This window comes from Zosterops lateralis (assembly GCF_965231275.1).
Source record: "Zosterops lateralis genome assembly, chromosome: 9".
NCBI classification, from domain to species: Eukaryota; Metazoa; Chordata; class Aves; order Passeriformes; family Zosteropidae; genus Zosterops; species Zosterops lateralis.
The window spans coordinates 7,817,855-7,838,273 of NC_139769.1; the positions used below are offsets into that span (position 1 = coordinate 7,817,855).

The 20,419-nt window shown below is 47.2% G+C and overlaps 1 protein-coding gene across 1 annotated transcript; it reads right to left on the reverse strand.

Moving 5' to 3' along the window:
- Nucleotides 1–294: 294 nt before the first annotated feature.
- Nucleotides 295–19,329, reverse strand: LOC310912456 (sodium/glucose cotransporter 4-like; the record flags this gene model as incomplete). Its single annotated transcript, XM_083867045.1, is given in 15 exon segments — nucleotides 295–503; nucleotides 663–675; nucleotides 677–811; nucleotides 4,524–4,739; nucleotides 5,250–5,418; nucleotides 6,473–6,623; nucleotides 6,806–6,913; nucleotides 7,748–7,883; nucleotides 8,707–8,912; nucleotides 9,689–9,769; nucleotides 10,336–10,437; nucleotides 13,818–13,986; nucleotides 15,816–15,920; nucleotides 18,439–18,510; nucleotides 19,201–19,329. Coding segments are annotated over 15 exon segments (2,001 nt in total).
- Between the last annotated feature and the right edge of the window lie 1,090 nt (nucleotides 19,330–20,419).

Below are 20,419 nucleotides of genomic sequence, written 5' to 3' on the forward strand. Positions count from 1 at the left end.
GAGGTGAGAGCCCTGATATTTCTAAATGCACTAAAAATGCACCTGTTATTATTAGACATTTGCCAGCTGTTAATCACTGCTGGTAACTTGATTTCTTCTAAATGTTTTGAGGCACCCTCTGATCTGGGCACTGCTTGCTTGAAACTGAATATTGCAAAGGCAAGACCAGCTCTGTGTTGTGTGCCTCTGTGTTTCCAGCGCCTCAGGGACAGTCAGCAGGAGCTCTGTCACCTGATGCTCCCAGCTTAGACAAAAGGTGACAGCAACCAAAGCCATGTGATTCCTGACCCCAGCTCAGGCATAATATGCCCACAGGAAGATGTTGATGGTCATGAGGAGAATGGCACTGACATTGCACACGTGCCTCCACAGGGGCTTCTCCTCGATGCTGGCGAATCTCTGCTGCAGGGCAGCTTTCTCCTCCTCGGACAGGCTGGGCGTGGGGCCAGTGGACAGACCACAGAACCACAAATACATCATTTTCCACCAGGAGGGTTTGGCTGCTGCGAGAGAGGGACCAAAACATGGCTGTTGGAATCTACTGGAGCCCCAGCTCCAGTGAATGCACCAGGGTCCCCCTCATGAACTTTAGGGATTTGCATGGGATCCTGGCTGTGCACTCCCAGGGACATGAGGATGTTTGTTCACAGACAGATCCCTACCTGGCTCCTCCTTATTCACCTGAAGCTGCAGTTTCCACCATGTCCTTCTCTCTGTCTTCTGCTTTAGTCTGAGCTTCTTCACTCTTGCCATTTTCCAGGTTTATGGCAGGTGCTTTTTTGTGCCTGGTCCACCACGTGAGGCTGTCCAGCTGCAAAATGGAACAGAGAGAAACTGGTCACTGCCTGTCTGCCCCAGTGTGGCCACCCAGACATCTCCCTCCCTGGGGGGCACAGGTCCAAGGGGGAGCTGAGTCCTGTTTGGGGTGATCTCCCACTTTCCCTCCCTCCCTTCCTGCACAGGTGCCCACACTTGGGGTAAGAAGGTTGGCACTATCCATCCGGAGTTGAAAAGATGAGAAAAAATGTGAAATAATCTGGTTTCTCTCCTTCCATTTTTTAAAATAACTTTTTCCATCCTTGTCTCTGAGGACTAAACCTTTAGCAGACATTGGAGAAGCAGCTTCCTATTTGCAAGGATCAGGGCCCAAGTTCTAAAACTCTTATCCTAGAGCAAGCCAGACCTCAAGACACAGGGAAAAGATCCCAAGCCCAGAGTGCAGAAGGTGAAATTGCCAGGCCATCAGCCTCTCTGGGTGAGCCCTGATCCCTGGGGAGCTGACCTGCTGGTGCAGCACTCAGTGCTTTCTGAGCTCTTCCCCTCCCTTTTCTCCCTCACCGTCTCCTTGGACAAGGCAGTTTGCAAGAACTCAGCAAAGTTTTTCTTTTGTTGTTTGTAAACTAGAATAAATCCTTCTGTTCCAAAATGCCATCTGGCACCTGACAGTTGTGTTTCAGCTTCATAGTCTCAAATTTAATTGTAAGCTCTTTTGCAGGGTTTTCAAGGACGGTGTGACACAATATGGACTACCTACAATGAAGACATATGAACTCTGGAGCATACCAAACAAATTCCTTGCATACTTGTTTTCCAGCACAGCATCAATCACCACAGGGATGGGAGAGTGTCCAAAACAGCAGGAGAAAATGCTACAGCTTGCACTTCTCAGATTGTAATTCATTTAAAGCCAAGAACATTAGCTGTAGCACTCTTAACATCAGATACAAATCTCTTTGCTCCTTTTGCCCGTTTACTATCTCAGAAGCACTGAGATTCAATATTTAAACTTGTCCAGTGAAGATCCTCAGCTGGTGCAAAGTGACATAACTGTGCTCAACAGCTGTTCCTGGTCTTTGCAGGCAATGGAGCTGTGGTGATTTACATCTGCTGAGGTATGATCTATCACTCTATTTCCTCGGTTTTGTCTTTGCCAGCTTGTTTTTCTACTCTCTTCGCTTGACAAAACAAATGCCACAATTCCTAGCTCTTGTCCCATGTCTTTCATCATTCCATCTCCAAGCACTGCAGTTAAGGAGAAGCACAACCAGCCCCATGCGAGTCGTAGGTGAGAAATATCTGAGGCTCAAGAAGGGAATGGATTGACCAGGAAGATCCAGAGCTTCAGAGATCCTCCTACAGGACACCCAGCACGGCCTCCCCCTCCCAGCCACTGTCACAGCAACACTCAGGCTCTTCACCACAGGTTTGCCCACTTGCATGCCAAGTAAATAATGGCCAAACATAAAAGCCATGTGCCACTTTCTATCCAGACAGTCAGAGCCCTGCATATCCACCCTGATCTCCACCTCCTGCCCTTCCTTCCCCAAACACTTCTGACCCTGAGCCAGCCCAGCACAGCCACAGAGTCACTGGAGATGAGGGGGCAAACCATGAGAAACCATGTCATCAGAAGTGATGGTTTAAACCTGCACCTCTGCTCATGTCCAGGGCAAATCCTGGGGTGAATCTGGCCCAGGAAAATGGAAAATTTTGGTCTCAGTGCTGCCCACTCAGATTTGTGCCAGACAGGCAGAAACCCAGCAGTGTTGTCTCCTACTTCAGTTAAACCCCACGCCTTCCCTTTGGCTGCTCTCTGAGGAACAAGGGCAGACATTTCCTGTTGAAACCAGAGGTAAGTAGTAGAAACTGAATGGAATCAGACAAGAGGAAATGGAGACAGACTCTCCCATTCCTACTGAGCTATGGAAAGAGAGAATGAGCTACTGCTGAGTGGCACGAATTTCCTGGCAGTCTGTGCCATTTTCCTTGTAGTGGGAAGATAGTGAGGGGCAGGGGGCACAAGGGATGGTCATCACAAATATCAGATGATTGACCTGGGTCTCTGTGTCCAGGCAGCACCGTTAATTCTCATTCATTTTCTGCAATAGAATTTCTTACACAGAGGTCAGGCACTGAGCTCAGCACTATGTGGGGTCCATGGCATACCAAAAGGCTATCATGAACATCCCCATGGAGAAAATTTCCCCCCAAACGTCCAGCTGATGTTAGTTCCTGGCCAGTGCTGCCCTTCAGCAAGCTCTCCTCCATCCGTGGCTCTCCAGAGGTCCCTGAGGCAGGGCAGCCACCACCTCCCATCCTGTGTTCTTCTGGGATAACTGCACACAGCTGCTTCAGACAAAACCCTGCCCTCCCTGCCCATACCCCTGGCTCTTTGAAGGCTGTGTCAAATAAGGTCACTTACAGCCAGCACCTATAAACTCACACATTTCAGTAGAGATACCACTGAAAATCTCCCCTGGGGAATCTCTTGGGATCGCAACCTCTCTGTCTCTAATTCTTTCAGAACTCCATGCCGAATTCCCTCTCTTGGAAGATGCTTGAATTGTTTTCATGGCTCTGAGATCAGACTAAAAAGCCTGGAGGAGCTGGGACCAGTTTCTCCATCTCCTGAACTGCTGGTTTGGTGCTCACTGTTCACCAGTGCTGTGTTAATGCATCTTACCCTGCTATTGCTGTGGGCAGGGAGCACTGCATATGTTTAGCTATCACAGGTCAGATGATGAGTGGGAACTCATTAAACCACAGTAATTAATTGTTGGCAACCATCTGGCCACCCCTGAGCAGTCATGAACAACGTAAGCAGCAGAACTAATGGTGCCTCCTTGCCAGTATTTCTCTCTCCCATGTGGATCCTCTGATAGCTAATAAAAGCTGAGAGTTTATCTCCAAGCAGACACAAAGACAGCCTCTCTCCCCCCTCCTCTCCCCTATCTGAGCACCTGCTTTCATGTAATCTTCACGAGCACGGTGTCTTTGACACCTCTAACATTCCATCAAACGCCGATGGAGCTGCTTAATGCTTTACAAGTTATGAGGAAGCAACAGATTGATGCCATCACAGCATTTTCTCTCTCATGCACTTGGACAGGAAATAATAGGTCTGTTTAATCTATCCAGTAACCTTTGCTGAGAGGTAGGTGGCAGTTTTGTTGTATTGGCAGCTGCTTTAAAACTTGGGACTGGGAAGAGTTGCTTGAAGGGTTAACAGTGTAAAACCTCCCAACTCTGCACCATTTTAATGTGCTAAGTAAAAGAAAGTTGCGCTTCCCTCAAAGTGATTAAATTTAATTGAGATCACATTGGGACAAAATGTTATTTTCCTAAATGCCCATGTTGCAAAAAAAATTAATCTTGTTTGCCTGCAAGATTGATGCTGGCTCTGCTGAAACAGGCTAGATGCTACAATTAGATAGATTTAATTCCTCCTCAGCAGTGCTCTGTAATGTGATTTCATCTCCTTCCCCTTCTTCCTTGCTTTCTATTCCAGTTCTGATGGGCTGTGATGTCTGCCCAGCTCTGGGCACAGCATGGGAACTCACACTCCATTTGAAGCACTCAGTGCTCAGCAGCATTAACACTCTGTGGCCTGGGGAATAGGGAGAGCTAAGGAGCAAGGGCTTCTTGGCAGCCTCTGCATTACACACCATTTGTTAGCCACTGCAGGAACAGGAAAGGGCAGATCTCAGGGACCTTGTGGAGGCAAATGGCTGCAAGTCACTTACCTTTTCTTCAGGGATGGGTGGGGTGCAGAGACTGATGAAGACAATGGCAATGGCAGTGAGGGCGCAGAGGATGAGAGCAAAGTAGAGATAGTGCACGTCCTTTAGCACAGCTGGTCTCCTGTCCTCCTCCCCACAAGACGGGGCCGTATAAACTAAATCCATAATCAGTCGAACCACACCAACAGCAAGCCCAATCATGAGGCCCCAGAAAGCACCCTGAGAAAAGGCAAGCACAGAGAAAAGGTCACTGCAAATTACCTCTGGTTGTAGTTTTCCCTCTCCTCTCCCTCCTTCCCAAGACTTTTTATGCCTGATGGAAATCCACACTGAAGTGCATCAAAGGAGAATTTTCCGATAAAAATCCTTTTTTTCTCTCTCTGCCTTTGAACATGGAGCACATAGAGCACAAACAATGCAAGAATCTCCTCCTAAGAGCACTCCTCCAATGAGACTTTGGCACATCATCCCTAAATGGCAGAACGACTTCCCTTTCATGCTTTCAAATGGAACTGCCATAAAGTACCACTTGCAGTGACTTCTTAGAAGCAAACCCAGAGCCACCAGAGACTGGGCTAAGATCCATTCATGCAGGCCAGGAAAGGCTGTCTAATTGTCACACTTGAGCTGGACTGATTCCAAGTTTAAAGAGTCTCTAAGGCTGAGTGCTGAGGGAAGAGATATTTGTTTATTTTACACCTATCAGTTGGTTGTTGACACTTCACTTACAGGCTCAGTAACCCTCTTCCAGAAGATTGCCAAGATGAAGAGGGCTGTGACTGGTGGGGACAGAAAGCTGGCCATGGACTGAATGTAGTCAAAGAGCTTTCCACTGTTGGCTGTCTGAATGATTGGGATCCAGAGAATGCTGATGGCTGCAAGGATGACAATGAAGATTCTGAAAGAGAAGGATAAAACTGTATTAACTTTGTAGGTAATTTGCAGCAAAACACACTCCCATCTGCTCTTTTAGTTCTCTAAGAAAAAAAATCCACAGGTCACTCTCAAGAACCTTTCCTTGTGTACACAGGAAAAGAGAAAATTGTTCTCCCAGTGCAAGCCTGGTGTGTGCTAAAGCGTGACGTGGTCTTCAATGACCTTGCTCTTGGATAGGACAGAAAGAGGGAGCTGGTAGCTTAGGGAAGCTGTATCTTTCTGCCACATTTCCAGGCAGGTAATGTGCTCAGTCTCTTGCCTTTGCCAAATTCCAACTCATTTGCTACTTAATAAAATCGTGTTTGGGGTCTCAGGTGAATATTGTAACCTTCCTCTGCCTTTGCACTCTCTGCCACAGAGGTTTGTCCATTCTGCTGAGCAGGAGGTACTTGTCCTGTAGCCAGTCTGCCATGGGAAAGTGTGAGTTTGCCTGCAGCCTTCAGCCTCAGCAAAGTTTAGAACAGAATGCTCATGGCTGGAGAGCAAAACCTCCACACTGAATGCAGCCTAAACTGCCCTGTCTGGAGGAGAACTTTGTATGCCCCTGATAAAATGCAGGGACACTACAACTTATCACAGAGACAGAAAGCTGGGAGGCTCAGCTCTGCACTTTTCCCTGGGGAAAAAAAAAAAAAAAAAAAATAAAAAAAAAATAAAAAAAAAAAATTGCAACATATTACTCCTGTCTGATGCTAAAATAACATTTTTATAGACCTGTGGTGACAATGGCTCAAGAGCACTTTTGGCTTCTCTAAAAGTTACATTTAAAGCAGTATTTATAATAAGTTTAGAAAGAAAAGAGGCAATTATCTGCTTAGCTCAGTGAAACACTCAGAGTTTCACCTTGACCAGGCCTATGGAAGATGAAGCTGGAAAATGCAATGCTCTTTCCCAAGCTCTGCTCCTGCTCTATATTGCAGGAACCAGATTTTTCTCATTGAGTCCAGCCTGGAGGATGTCAAAGCTGCACTCAGAACAGATGATGAGAGGAATGAGACATAAATAAATGCAAGGACCTTCCCACAATCATCAGCTCCTGCTCGGAGGCCTGCTTGCAGATCCATTGCCAGATGTCGATTGCAAAGAGGGTGCCGCTGCTGTTGAAACCCGAGGTGAGGGAACTCATCAGGGCTGCCATCATCACTGTAATCATCAGACCCCGGAGCCCTGAGGGAGCAAAACACAGAAGGGGAATCAGGACTGGGCCTTGGGCCTCTGAGCACTATGTTTTCCATCCTGCTGTCTGTTTGCTGCAGTAAGATTTCCCCAACCGCAGGATGGGTGAGGGCAGCCTGATCCCCCCCCATGCAGAGCCTGGCTCAAGCTCAGCTCCACATGGTGTTTCTCACCATCAGGCATCAGTTCAATCACCAGTTTGGGGTAGGCAATGTTGGAACAACCCACAGCAGCTCCACAGACCCTTTTGCAGACCTCGGGGTCCACGCAGCCCACTTCATCTGTGGAACACAAGGAAAGAACAAGGAGTCAGCGCAAACCCGCACTGAGCCATCGGTTGTTTAGATCAAGGGAACAAATCCTGATGCCTTTTGTAGTTTCATGTAACTTCAGAGGTGGAATACAGCTACAGTGAGTGGGGTTGGGAAGTACTTTATATCATATAATCAAGGTGAAACTTGGAGATGACATTTTGAAATTCTGTTCAGGATACAGCTAAAACTCTGCTGGGTGTTGCATAACAGTAATCCTTGATGATTTGTCACTTGTGGGAACTGGACTGTTTCCATGAACCTGTCATCTGTGTTCCCAGGGCTGCTGGAGGCTCACTTACTCCTATTTAGGAAATCTGGGGAATAGGCTCTTTCCTCTGGGAGTGCTCCTTCTAACCAAGTTATTCTTCCTGGAAAGGGGAAGGCTCTGGAGAAACCAGCAATGAGAGCTCCTTGGGATAGAACGGAGGCTTGTTTAGCCTAATCGCCTGAAATGAATCTGTGTGGCAGGTTGCTAAAACTCTCCAAAACACCTAATGGATGTAATCCATAGGACCTGAAGAACAACCTCAGTGCTCCATGAAATTAATTTTACTGGCTCCCTCCAGATAGAGCAATGAATGCAATGTCCTCAGCATGGAACTATATGGCAAAGAATGCCCCTTACGGCTACTGTAGGAGAACTGGAGGAAGGGCTTGGGAACACCACAGTGCAACAGGAATCTCTATGAACATGCCTGCAGGACAGCAGTTTCTAAGGTGTAAAAGTGCTGGCAGACCTGTGTGGCACTAGTGGTCACAGCAGGTATGGAGTCCCATGTTAAGAAAGATGGGAAGGCTAACCTGGGAAGAGAGCTCTGCTGATCATTCCTGGCAGGACAATGAAAAACACAGGGAAGAGTTTCAGATATCCTGCAAACACTGATCCACCTTTGGCATGGGAGAGATTCTTGGCAGAGAGAGCTCTCTGGACCATCACCTGCAAGCAGTGCAGAAAGGGAGCAGAGAATGAAACAGAAGCACAGCAGAGAGAGCAGGATCCATTCTCTCTGTCTCTCCTTCTCAGAGATGACTTTCATCCCCAGGATCCCAGTGTGTTTTTCATGCCAAGGACAGCTTTCCCACCTCACTGACTGCAGCCTGCTGCCACCCTTTAGAGCTCAGTCCACAGGCTAGAGGAGAGAGGAGTGTGGAAATTTCCTTTACAGGAATGATTTCACCCTTGGCTGAAATGAAGCCACCTTGAGGGCTGCAGACAGCAGCTGTATGGCAGCAAGAGACACGGAGTGAAACAGACTGGGGGTGTTTTGGTCAAAGCTCAGTGGTGAGGTTTCATAATTATCCCATCTGAAAGTACAGAAGCACCACGTCCCGAGAAACACACACAGCTTTCCTTTTTTGTAGCTTGAAAAGGAATAAGGGACACGAGACATCTGGGAATATGAATGGAGGGATATTGTCTGGAGGTCTACTCAAGGTCACAGCACAGCCAGCTCCAGATTCACATTTTTATATCCTTGTCATGCTAACTGCATGAAGACTCCCAGTACTCACCAGCCCACAGTGGGATAAAGATGGATGAAAACAGCCTGTTCTCACTGCACTATGAAGTGCATCAAATTAGCAGCTTGCTGAGAAGGTGGAAGGAGTGAGACATTCTGGTCTAGACCAGTAAAAAAATCATCAGCTCCTGCACACTGAGGCACAGTGATTTTTCAGCTCAAAAATCCACAGACTGAGGAGGGGACTGAAAATAACACTGTAGTGGTTTGTCTGCTGAGGGAAAGAAAGATTTTATTTACCTGGTCAGTGCACCAGCACCAAATCGCCACCACAGTAAGACCAAACATAAGGCCAGGCCAGGGAAGGTCTCCTGTGATGGGATCCCTGAACAAATTGAAGGAATCTGCACGTGGGAGGTGACAGGTTGTGTTTGGGACCGTGACCTTTGGTATTGCTGTCATATACTTCTCCTGAAGTCCTTCATACCAGCCAACTTTTTCAAATCCTGTAAAGAAAATGCTAGTGGTTTAAGGGCTGTTGCATCATGCAAAGTTATTATCTGAGTCTCGTGATTACTTTTCTTTTATCTTCCTCTTCTCTCCTTTACTTTTCATTCTACCCTTGCTTTTTGCGGTCAAAGTTTTTGCGGTCAAATCTCACTACAGAAGTCAGTGGAATTTTGCCCACAGTCCTTGTGGTTTAAACAATACATTCAGGAAGAGGATCAGTGCAGGAAAATCTTCATAATCCTAATCCCTGCAATGTCATCAGTATCTAGTTTTTACCTTTACACTCCACAAGAGCTAGAGCTGGAAAGTATAACATAAAAAAAATATATACCTCGTTTAGATATTTCTGTTTGCCAAGAAGGCTTAAGACAAAGACTGATGATGGTCATTGCCTTGTTGCTCTTTATTTTTTCATAACACTCAGTTACACCCACATGAATCCACAGTAACTCCAAAAGTCAACAGTGGAAGTCAGCAGGATTTCTCTGAGTTGATATGGGCTTAATGAAAGCTCAGAGAATGTGATGTTTCAAAGTTCTTTGGCAACTCCAGTGAGGTGAAGTTATCCAGAGCCTGAGCTCCATACAGTTAGTGCAAAGGATGAAGAAAGTGTGATGGCTTGGAGAGTGAGACTTGTGCTGGCACCACTTCTGTGAGTGGTTGAAACTCATTTTTGCACCACACAGGGAAGTGTGAGGCACTCTGCTGAGGTGCCTTTAGTGGCCCTGGGACCACTAAATTGCTGTGTGGTGTTACTGCAGGTTGCCCTTACCTATGAACATGAGGACGAAAGCTCCCACCACCATGATTATGGTCTGCATCAGGTCTGTGTAAATCACAGCAGTCAACCCCCCTGCCAGAAGAAGCAGAGACAGCAGTCAGTGTGTCACCATGCTTAGGGAAACAGGAACCTCACCTGGAAAAATGCTTTCTTTAGCCCCAGCCCTGTGGTTTCAGGACAGACCCACTGGGAGAAGCTGGCACTGAACTGGTCCCCTGGAGCCCACAGCTGTCACAAGCCCTGCCATGAGAGCAGTGTGGAAGGTTTTCCATGTTCTTGAGACAACTTGGAGGCAGCTCAGCATCTTAACAGCTCAAGTTGCTAATTTTGCAGAAAGGGAACAAAATAGCAAACATGGGCAGTGGTAACTTCCTGCACAGAGGGAGTCAAGAGCCTTGTGCAGTGTTAGAAAATCCTCTAAAAACAGTGATGTTCCCCCCATACCACTTTCCCTTGGGCCAAGAGGGGAGAGGGGAAGAGTCAAAGGTCTACAATGGGTGACAAGGCAGGTACTACCAGCAACTGGGGCAATCTCTCCCACCGACCAGGACCTGATTACTCTTTCTCCTCTGTAGGAAATGGGAAACTTACATCCTAGGCTCCAGTTTATAATATGTTCTTTGAAACCAGCTATTTACCAACAATGGTGTAGACAGCAGTCACTGCTAGCAAGAGCACAGTGGACAAGTAGAGGTTCCAGCCCAAAGTGACTTGGATGAACAATGCTCCAGCAAAAATGTCTGCCTGGAATAAAAAAAATCCCCAAGGACAGTCTGACATTAGTAGTGCTTTGTGCAATTGAAATCTAATAAAGCAGCCTGCAGCCCTCTGCAGCTGAAAGCACTGACAGGGGAGGACACCAGGAAGGTGAACTGGAAGAGCTGTTGGGACTCTTGGCAATGTGAACCTTGTTTTGCTGTAAGGAAAAACTTTCCTCCAGGTCAGAGCTTTCAGGATCTGGGAGAGTGGGAGGGTGAAAATGAAGGTGCTACACCAAGGGACTAAAAAGTCATCAGAATAAAGACAATCTTGAGTCACAGAATCCTGGCTGACACAGAGAAGGACTGGTGAAAACTGCCACTTCTTTTAGTGACTGTGAAGACATGCATGAATGGCAGAGCCCATGTATCCACAGGCAGACACAGGAAGGAAAGAGAGGGAGATAGCACAGACCTTATTCTTCCCAGGGCCACGTCTTGGTGGCCTCATGGTCCAAGAGACACTCCCTCCTGAAAGACTCCTAAAGAGTCACTGCTGTCTTGTACCATGATTTGTTTATCTGAGAAGGTCAACAGGTGGTTTTTCTGTTCCTGCAGTTGAGCATATTAGAGTGACTCCAGAAAAACAGGTTATACCTGCTGAGGACCTCACTAGAAATTCAGGAACCCCCATCAGCTGTGTTTTGTTTGGACCTTCTGGCAGAGAGGGACACCAGAATCTGGCTGGACAGATGAAACCTGGAATTACACAGATAACATCATTGAAAATTGCAGAAGGGGATATGGGAGATGTTTATGTTGGGAAAGATGGTAGAAGGACACCAGCAAGTCTGGTATGGGTGAGATACAGGTGAAGACCTTTGCCAAGGGAGACAGAAGGGGCGGGGCAAGAATTCCATCTGCTGTATCTGAAATGAGCCCCTTAAAAGCGAGGAGGAACTGCAAGCCCTGACCTCAGCAGGTGTGAGACATAACAGGCATAACCTCTTAGGGTTTAATCTGGTTGTTTCTCACCTGAGATTCCAAGGCTGGTGGTGGTTCCTGTGGGCATGAAGGGAGAGGGAATGATTTTCCCTCTTGACCTCTGAAGGATTTAGGGTCTGCTGTCTGACTGTGTCTCTGTGTTCTGTGCTGAGCTCGGTGCTCGGTGTTCGGCGTGAGAAGGATGAGGAGTCTCAAGGTCTTGGTTTTCTGGTTTCTCGCATTGTTTATTAGTTCTTATCTTACAATTCTCTGTGTCCTGCCAAGATCTTCTAAGCAGCTTGGACACAATGTGACTCCCCTCCTGTGTCTGGCCAAGGTGTTCATGGCAGCTCGGACACGAGGTGACTCCCCTCTGTGATGGGAGGTTGCTACCTCTTATACAGATAACTACGTACCTATTGTTTACAATTCTATGCCGATGTCTATCACCTATACTAACAGGGTCATTTCTACTCTGATCCAATCCACTGAAACTACTTCATGCCCACGTCACTGCAGAAGATGGATGCCAAGGGAGAAGAAGAAGAACCCAGGGCACTGCCCTAAAACCACCATCTTGTCCCTTTGCATCTACATTCTAAAAACCCAAACTACAAAATCTTCTGCATGGTGATAACTACACTACTCTCTGTTACACATTTGTGACTTGCAATTCTTCTCTGTGTTACATGATTTTCACATGGACCAAAATCAAAGCCTGTGTTTTCCTGGGCTCTGTGCCAGGCAAACCCCCCTTGCACAGACCCCAGACCCTCTTTTTCAGGTCCCAGGCCTCTCTACCGAGGTCTGTGACTTCCCAGGGCACCCAGAGGGATGCCCTGGACTCCAACAACAGCCAGTACAGCACAGGAATCCCTGCCCCTTCTGGGGTTTGGCTTCCCAGCAGGAAACACAACCATCTCTGTAGCCATGCAGGAACAGTCCTCTGACAACACTGTTTATTGAGACCTCTCTTTTCTTTGCAAGCCCAGAAGATTCTGCAGTGCTCTGGTTGTTGACCTATGTTTGGGCAGAAAGCACAGGGAGAAAAATCCTTCTTGTAACCAAGTGCCTGCTGTCCAGCCAGCCGCTAAATGAGCTCTCGATAAACAATAGCTCTGCTTAATAGAAAGCACCTGTCATGGCCATAAACCCCCCCAGCCACATCCCTCAGCCACGCGTGAATTGGCTGCACAGAGGAGAAAGCACTGAGATGAAACAGCAGTGATGGGGGCCAGGGTCCTGCTCTGAAAAGCACTGGCAAATACTGCTCTGCTGAAGGTCACTCTGAAAGACAACTCTGTTTCATACCTTCACTGTGTGCCTGTGCTCACTGTGGGCTGCTGCACAAGAGACTTGCCATTGATCCCTCACGGGTAAAGAGGCTTGAAGAGGTTCTTTGCATCACTCACTCATTGCCACCAGGGGCAATGCTTTGATCCCAGAGAGCAAAGCTGGAGGCAGTGGAGACAGCTGTGGGTGACATGACCAAGAGCTGCCCATTAGAGGAGGCAATCTGTCCCACACTCCCAGCCTGGAACTGCTCTTAATGCCCCTCCCAGGAGCTGAGACATAATAAGTCTGGGAGAAGGACCTTGAAGCCACAGGAGTGTTTTGTCTTCAGCCAGTGTCTCCCAAGGCAATTTGACATCTGAATATTTCAGAAGGGCCTAGTGAAAACTGCCTTGTACTGACCTTGGGATAATCAGCTGGACACAAAGGACTGACATCTTCAGTCCCGATAATGGGACTCTCAAATACATTTCTCTTCCTCCAAGGGCACAGGTAGTTCTCAGCAAATATCTGAGCATAACTTCTATTTCTTTCTGAATGGCATTTAAAAGAGGGAAACACCCAGTAGGCTACACTGGGTTTTGGTTACCAGCAGGGTACACTATTACAAGCAATTCAGAAAAGAGGCTGAGTTTTGTCTTAAGCCAGAAGCTACCTCCTTTTCACTGACCCCTTTTTGTGCAAAAGAAGTGAGAGAAAGAGAGAAGAACAGCCATAAAATACCTAATGCTTAAAACTATAAGAACAACAGCAGGTTCATGATAATTTAAGAGAATTTAATCTCTACAAGATGCAGCCAGACAGATTTTCAGATGGAGTAATGCAGCCCTTCCTCTATCTCTGATGAAGGTTTGATGTGATAGAAGAGGAAAAGCAGGCAGACAGCCCATTGTACTTAGACTGTTTAGTAATTAGTTGCACATCCCTGTGAAGTTCTCACTGTGCGTTGCTGTTGAATGGGGGCTCTGTCTCTCTTAGGAAAGGTCTCCATGATCAATACAGAGGCAAGAGCCGCACACTAACACACTGCTGCTGCTCCTGGGAGCAGGGCTGCTCCTTCCAAGGAGTTCTCTCTGAGCAGCCCTGCCTTGTACCAGGGTGCCCAATCCCTGCCCTAGACACAAGGGTTGTTTTCAGCTGGATACATATGGATATCCTGAAGAATATACAGAGAATCAGGGACAGCACGGACATGTAGATTTGTATTCTCTGCCCTCCAAACCTCTTCTTCAGGTACTCAGGTATGGTGACAACTCCTGCTGCGATGTAAACAGGCACGAAGATCCAGCCCAGAGCCAGCAGTGGCCAGATGGCCTGTTAAAGAGACAGACAATAAATACACAGGATTCAACATATGGGAACAGCTTTTCCCCCTGTTCTGTCAGGGGCCATCCTAAGAAAGCAGAAAGGTACAGTGCCATGCAATGTATCTGAGAAGCAGACTGACTTTTTCTCCCTGCTAAGAAGATGAGGCAGCAGCTGGAGGAATTACTACAATTCAGTTAGAAGCTTTTGAAGATCTCCTCCTAAGGCCTGTATTTCTCCCTGTCATGGGTGTCACTTCCTCTTCCATCCCCTGGTCTTTTGAGCAAGATGGTGTATTCTGTTGCTCTGGTTCTCTGAAAGGTGCTGGTGCATTTGGTAGCCTTTAAAACCATTGATGCTGTGGCAGTGAAGAGTTAAGTGATTCAGAGCAGGATGGGAGCATCTGTTTGTTGCTTGATTAGCAAGTGATGAGGCTGAGGCAGCAGACTGTCCCTGCAGAGCATAAAAATAAGCAACAGCAAGACTCTGCTGGGATGTTCTCCTTGCAGGCTGGTGCAGATGTGCTTCTGTCACTGGTAGATAAAGAGGCACTTTAGTTGCTTTGCCACAGGTGAAGAGTCTTTTGGAAAGAGTAAAGGCATTGCTCATATAGTTCTTCTCTGATTCCCAGTAAAAGCCCAAGGAGGAGAATTTGAAAGGTAAATGAAAGTCATTGGGTCATCAAACCTCACCTCCTGTTTGTCTCTGGCCATTCTCTTTCATCCTTCCATTTATTTTGATCAGTTATTTAGGTGTTCAGAAAAAACCTGATCCCTGTGAGCAGAGATTGTGACTGATTGAGAACAGCCATGGCTCCTGCAGTGGCAGAGACTGGCTGAGGTGAAAGATGCTCATATGATCCCTCCAGCTGAATGATGTCCCATGGCACAGGGAGAGAGTAATGGCATATGGAAGTTCTCTTTCCAATCTGAAATAAATTAATCTGAACTCATGAAGTTAGATTTGCCCTGAAACACAGTCTTGTCTTCCCGAGCTTCTAAAGTGACTTGAATAGATTTCCTTTGAGTAGAGCAATATTACGTCCTACATGCACCAGGCTGAACACAGTCTCTGTTTTCTTCACAAGGGATTTCAAGGTGACCTTAATGGTCTAGAAAAAAACATTGCAGTGAATACATAGCCCAGGAGAGAGCTTTTGGTGGGCCCTGCCTGTGCTTGGCACTATTTACACTCTCTGCTGAGGTAGGCAAGAGATTCAGAGTTAGGTGAGTGATGCTTCTTGTGAGGCTGGCACGAATCTCCCTCCTCATCAGCTGACAAATTTCATTAGCACCACACACCAAGGGCCTGGTTTTCATGCTCTGTGTGGTGTCAGTGGCAATTTTCCAGGCCACCTCAACAGGGCAGAGTATGACCTGCCTTCACATCCAGATGTTCACCCCAGAGATGCAACATTTTGGCAGCTGCCAGGTGAAGAGAGTGTTGCTGATTCTCATGGATTTACAGTGAATATAGGAGCACATGCTGCTTCTTCTTGCTTTTTTATTCAGCTTTCTGTACCCAGAATCCTGTGATTATCCAAGTGTTTTTCCAGCTTTCATTATCCTTTCTTTTCATCTTCACAAGTGCAGACTAAAGCTGGAAAATAAGGCCAGGTAGCACTGGGCAGAGCAAACAGCTAATAATTCTAGTGAATTCCACTTAAGCCAAAATAAAGATCTCATGTTTCCAAGGCTGTCGGAATGTCTGGAGGCTTCTCTCCTGAGAGCTGAGCACTTGCTGCTGCTGCTGAGACTGTTCAACACCTGATTTTGGAGAGAAACCCCAATCCCCCTGTAAACAGTGACATCTTAGTTGACAAGAGAAGTGACTCTTACATTCCACTCAAAGCCCCCAACAGCAAGGCCCCCAGCTGCTGCAGTGCCCGCCAGGCCCATGAAGGAGCCGCTGCCCACGTCGCTCGACATCAGGGATGCTCCAATCTGAAACACAGGGCACAGGGATAAAACTGAGAAAGTCACTTGGAGGAACTTCTGTATCAACCCAAGCATTTCCCCGAGAAAGTCTCTTTCTTTGGGATCCCATCTCCTTGTAGTCAGGCAGGTGGGTGCTAAGGGAGAGTGGAGTTGTCCTTCACCTCTCAAAAACTCTACGTTTTTATATCTTCAAGTATGTTCCTGCTCCCTTCCACTGCCCCCACTCCTGTGCAAAGCTTAATCTCAGAATCAGGGCTCACTTTGCCAGTGGTTCTCCTGAGAAGCACACCTGCTACTGGGGCACAGCATAGGGAGGGGAGCCTGGTGACACCACAGATTCCTCTGTGTCCATGAAACGTGGTGGATTTCTCCATTCCCTTGTCAGGCAGCCAGCAAGGTGCCATCTCTGACTCTGCTGACCCTTGCTCTGCCTCCCCATGTCCTGCAGACAGCCTCTTTGAGTCGTGCTCTGAACATGTGTAGTGCTGGTTCACACAGCCATGGTGACAGGAGTGCTCTCTTGGAGCTCCTGCTGAGGGAGGGGATTCCTGAACTGTGCCATGAATATGCTAGGAGCATGCAGGTCTTTTGTGTTTAGTGTCCAAGGTAGGTTCAGAGCTACAGATCTCTGCAGCAGGCTGGAAAATGCTCATGCCTTAGGCTAACTTTGCCTGCAGGCTGTGGGCAGGGTGGGCTGTCCCTGCCATGGCTCCTTGACGCCCTCATGGTCAGAATGCCAGCTGCAAGGCTTTTCAAACAGGGAAAAGGATATCTGACTGAATTACTACTTTCACTGGCACAAAGCCTCACCTCCTTTCTGCATGCCAACATCAAACCTCTCTCAGGGTCAAATGAAAAGTTACCCAATGGGTAAGTCAAGCCCTCTCGTCCTACACTTTGCTTTTAGGCACATCACCTACAAGGAGCTTTTCTCTCCTTAGTCCTGCCACATGTGAAACAAGGAATGATCCACTGATCTGCTTCTCACCTTTGGGCAAGGTAAAATGACATCAACACCCACACTGACTCTGCTTTCTTTTCTGTCTGACGAACCTCTTGGTTAAAGAAGTTGCTGCAACAGGACTTTGTAAACAGTGCTCACAAGAAATGTGAGCCGTTTTCCTGATATGTAGATTAGACACAGAAATGAAAAAGATACATTGTACAGGAGCAGCATTTTAATATCAGGGCTTAGTTGAGGCCATTTAATGCACAGGTGAAACCTGTCACTCATAAAAACAATAATAAAACACAGATAAGCCACTCATGTAGTCAAGGTGAAGGCCACAAGGAGCTGAGCCTCCAGGAGAGCTGCAGAGGTGGAATCAGCTCTGACAAACAAATCTGGGTTGATTTGTTGCATTAGAGGTTGCTCTGAACCTAAGAGTCCAGAAGAGGCAAGAGGTGACCTGTACCAAACAGCCTCTGTAGCCACGTGTGGCTGGAGCCAAAAGCAGTGAGGATGTTTTGGGATTTGTCTGGGGCATTTTTTAATTAAAAAAACAAAACAAAACAAAACAAAAACAAAAGCAAAACCAAACCAAACCAAACCAAACCAAGATTGAGGGGATAAAAAAGAAATCAATTTAAGTGTGTTTTAGCTTTCCCCCTCCTAACTAGAGAAGACCATCAAGCTAAGCTTTTGCATTAAATGTCACTTGGATGAGACAGAAGTTTAAAGAACATTTAAGAAATGACATTTCAGGGAAGTGCATGTGTCTCTGGTGGAAGAGGCTGAAAATCTAGCCTAGAGAATTTATGGGCAATGCACAGCCAAAGGAAAAAAAAGAAAAAAAACTATTTTGATTGGGAAGTGCATTCCGTTACCCACGACTCACTGGAGAGATCTATGGTTCTAGAGTCTGGCATTGGCTGAGAAGAATCTTTATTCTTGTGGTGGTTTTATTCCTTTCCAACTGTAAATTATCTTTATATGTACCTTTCACTCCCAAGAAAAGGCACCTTCAATTGATCATTTTTTTCTTTCATAGTGAAGATTTATACTTCAGTGGTTTGAAGTTTATATCCTTTACATCATTAGTCAATAAACTCAACTCTACTCTAAATAGCAAGGGCTCAGAAAGTCCTGGGATTAGGGATTATTTTTATAATTCAGTGTCTAAATGCTCTTTACTGGTTAACACATTCCTGGATTACCTAATGGTCTCTTGACTTGAGAACATCAGTGGTGAGTTGAGGCCAAAAAGTTTCAAACCCAGCGAGGCAGCCAGAATTCCCTAACATTCATCAGTGGGGACATTTTTATATTTGTTTCTCTGCTGACTTTAGCAGAGAAACTGAGAGTTGGAAAACCCTGAAGATGCTGAGCTACCCTTTTGGCCTGGCAGCTCCACGCTACAGCCCACTGGCAAAGATGTGTGGGATGATTCCTGATGGATCCTTCACCTGTTCCCTTCATCTCAAGATTACAGTCAGGACATGTGAAGATTGGGTCCCTTCACCAGACCTGCTCTCACACCTGGAATTTCAAACCATGAGGAACAGAGGGAAGCATTTCACTCACAGGTGCCCAAGTTATGGATCGTCCAGCCAGAAAATAGCCTCCAATGGTCCCTTGGCTCGCTCGTATTGATGACTGGAAGCACAGGAAAAAGAACAGGAAAAAGTGTTTTCCTCCATTCACCCACCCTCGAGTCACACCAAGCCAGGAGAACCCTTAGTGCCTGGCCTCAGCACCAGCTCGTAAAATAACTGTATGGATCTGTTAAGTATGCCAGGCTTCACACACTGCTTCTGCCCCTTCTTGTGCAGGTTTCTGACAGTCGTGCTTTGGCAAGAAGCTGCTTGGACCTGTTTAATGACCTCTCTGTGAATGGACCAACTGGGAAAGAAAAAACAGTTCAGCCAAGCAGAATGCAGTCAGTGTCTGTGACAGAGGCCTTTGCCAAACAACAGGAACAAATCATTAGCAACAATCTTTCCCAAGTTTTTAAGATCCCATTTCAGTCTTCTCCAGCACAACCCAGACTTTTCTTCCACCTCCTGCCTGTCCACACCCAGATGTGAGACTGTTCTGCAGCACAGGAGTTGAGCATCATTCCCAGAACAACCTCCAGGGAGTGATCCCACTGCTGTCCCCATGTGGGGTGGGAATGAAGGCTCACAGAAGGATTCCTGTCACCCCCAAATTTGCTCAATAGGCCCTGTGAGAAGTCGTGCAGAGAATGCATTTGCAGGCAAACCCTTTGTACCCAGGAGGAGTCCAGGGGGCATTGAAGCCTTTCTGGCTCAGGCAGAACCAACCCCGGCCCCCTCAGGGACTCACCCATATTCCAACAACAAGGATAAAGACGAAGTACAGAACCACCACGATTATATCTGCCACTGCAAAGGCTGCTTGCATGTTCCCTGGTGGCTCAGGCAGCTCCGTGGTGGCTGTGGTTGGCTGGCTCATGGCTCTGAGCAAACTGCTGATTTTCTCACACTGGACTTCAGTGCTCATTTGTTTTAATTATTTCCCTTGTAATTATTAACAGGGTGATGGTGTGAGTGGGGATCAAAAGCCAGCCAGGACTGTGACTAACATTTCCCATGCCTCATCAGTGAGGTCCACCACATAGCTCTGTGGTGTGAGGATTCCTCCCATTCCCCCTCGTGCCCATTTACCAGTGGTCCTTTCTCCTGCCCATTTACCCATTGGTGACACCCACTGGAATGTAGGAGATGGTTCTGCTTTGAGGTCAGAGAACTGCCTGGAGAAGGCTTGTGCACCACAGCCAGCTCTGGAATGCTTCTGCCAGCCCTAGTAGGAACCTTGTGTCCCAGGACATGGGCAGGAAGGAGGAGAGGGCTGGACCCTGTGACATAGCAAACTGTGAATGCAGGTCCTCAGCAGGGACATTTCTCATCCTGGTTTGCAGACAAGGTGGGCACCCTCCAGCACGAGTCCCCTGAACCAGGGCACAGGGAGTGGGTCACACCAAACCTCTGCTCCTTTGTTGGGACAGCTTTGGGAGGATCACAAAAGGTTTCTGCTGGGGCTGGCAGAGCCCTTCCAGAGTCTTCTCCAGGCTGACCCCAGACCTCAGAGCAGAACCATCTCCTACATCCCCCAACCTCCACTGTCCGTGGTCCCTCACCCCAGGACATATGACACGGGACATTTTAAACTTAGGTGGGCTGTGCTTGATCTTGGTTTCAAGGGAGGCAACAAAATCTCTCTCTCAATGTTTTATTCCCCTGTCTCCCACAGTTTTCTTGCAAATGCTGGTCACCTACTCGCTCATTAATTGCACTGCTAGCATGAGGCCCACACCCACCCCTGCTCCTCAGTCTGAGGCTCCCTGGGAGCAGTGCCTCCCCATAGGCTCATTATCCACAGGAGGCTTTTCAAGACTGAAATGTTTCAACAACCTGAAGTACAGTTACCAGAAATTAAATATCTGGAAGCCTAAATCCTCTGGTATAAACAGGCAACTCTCCCTGCACAGAGCTGATTTACACTCACCCACACACTTCTCCCTCTTAACACCTCAGCACCTGAA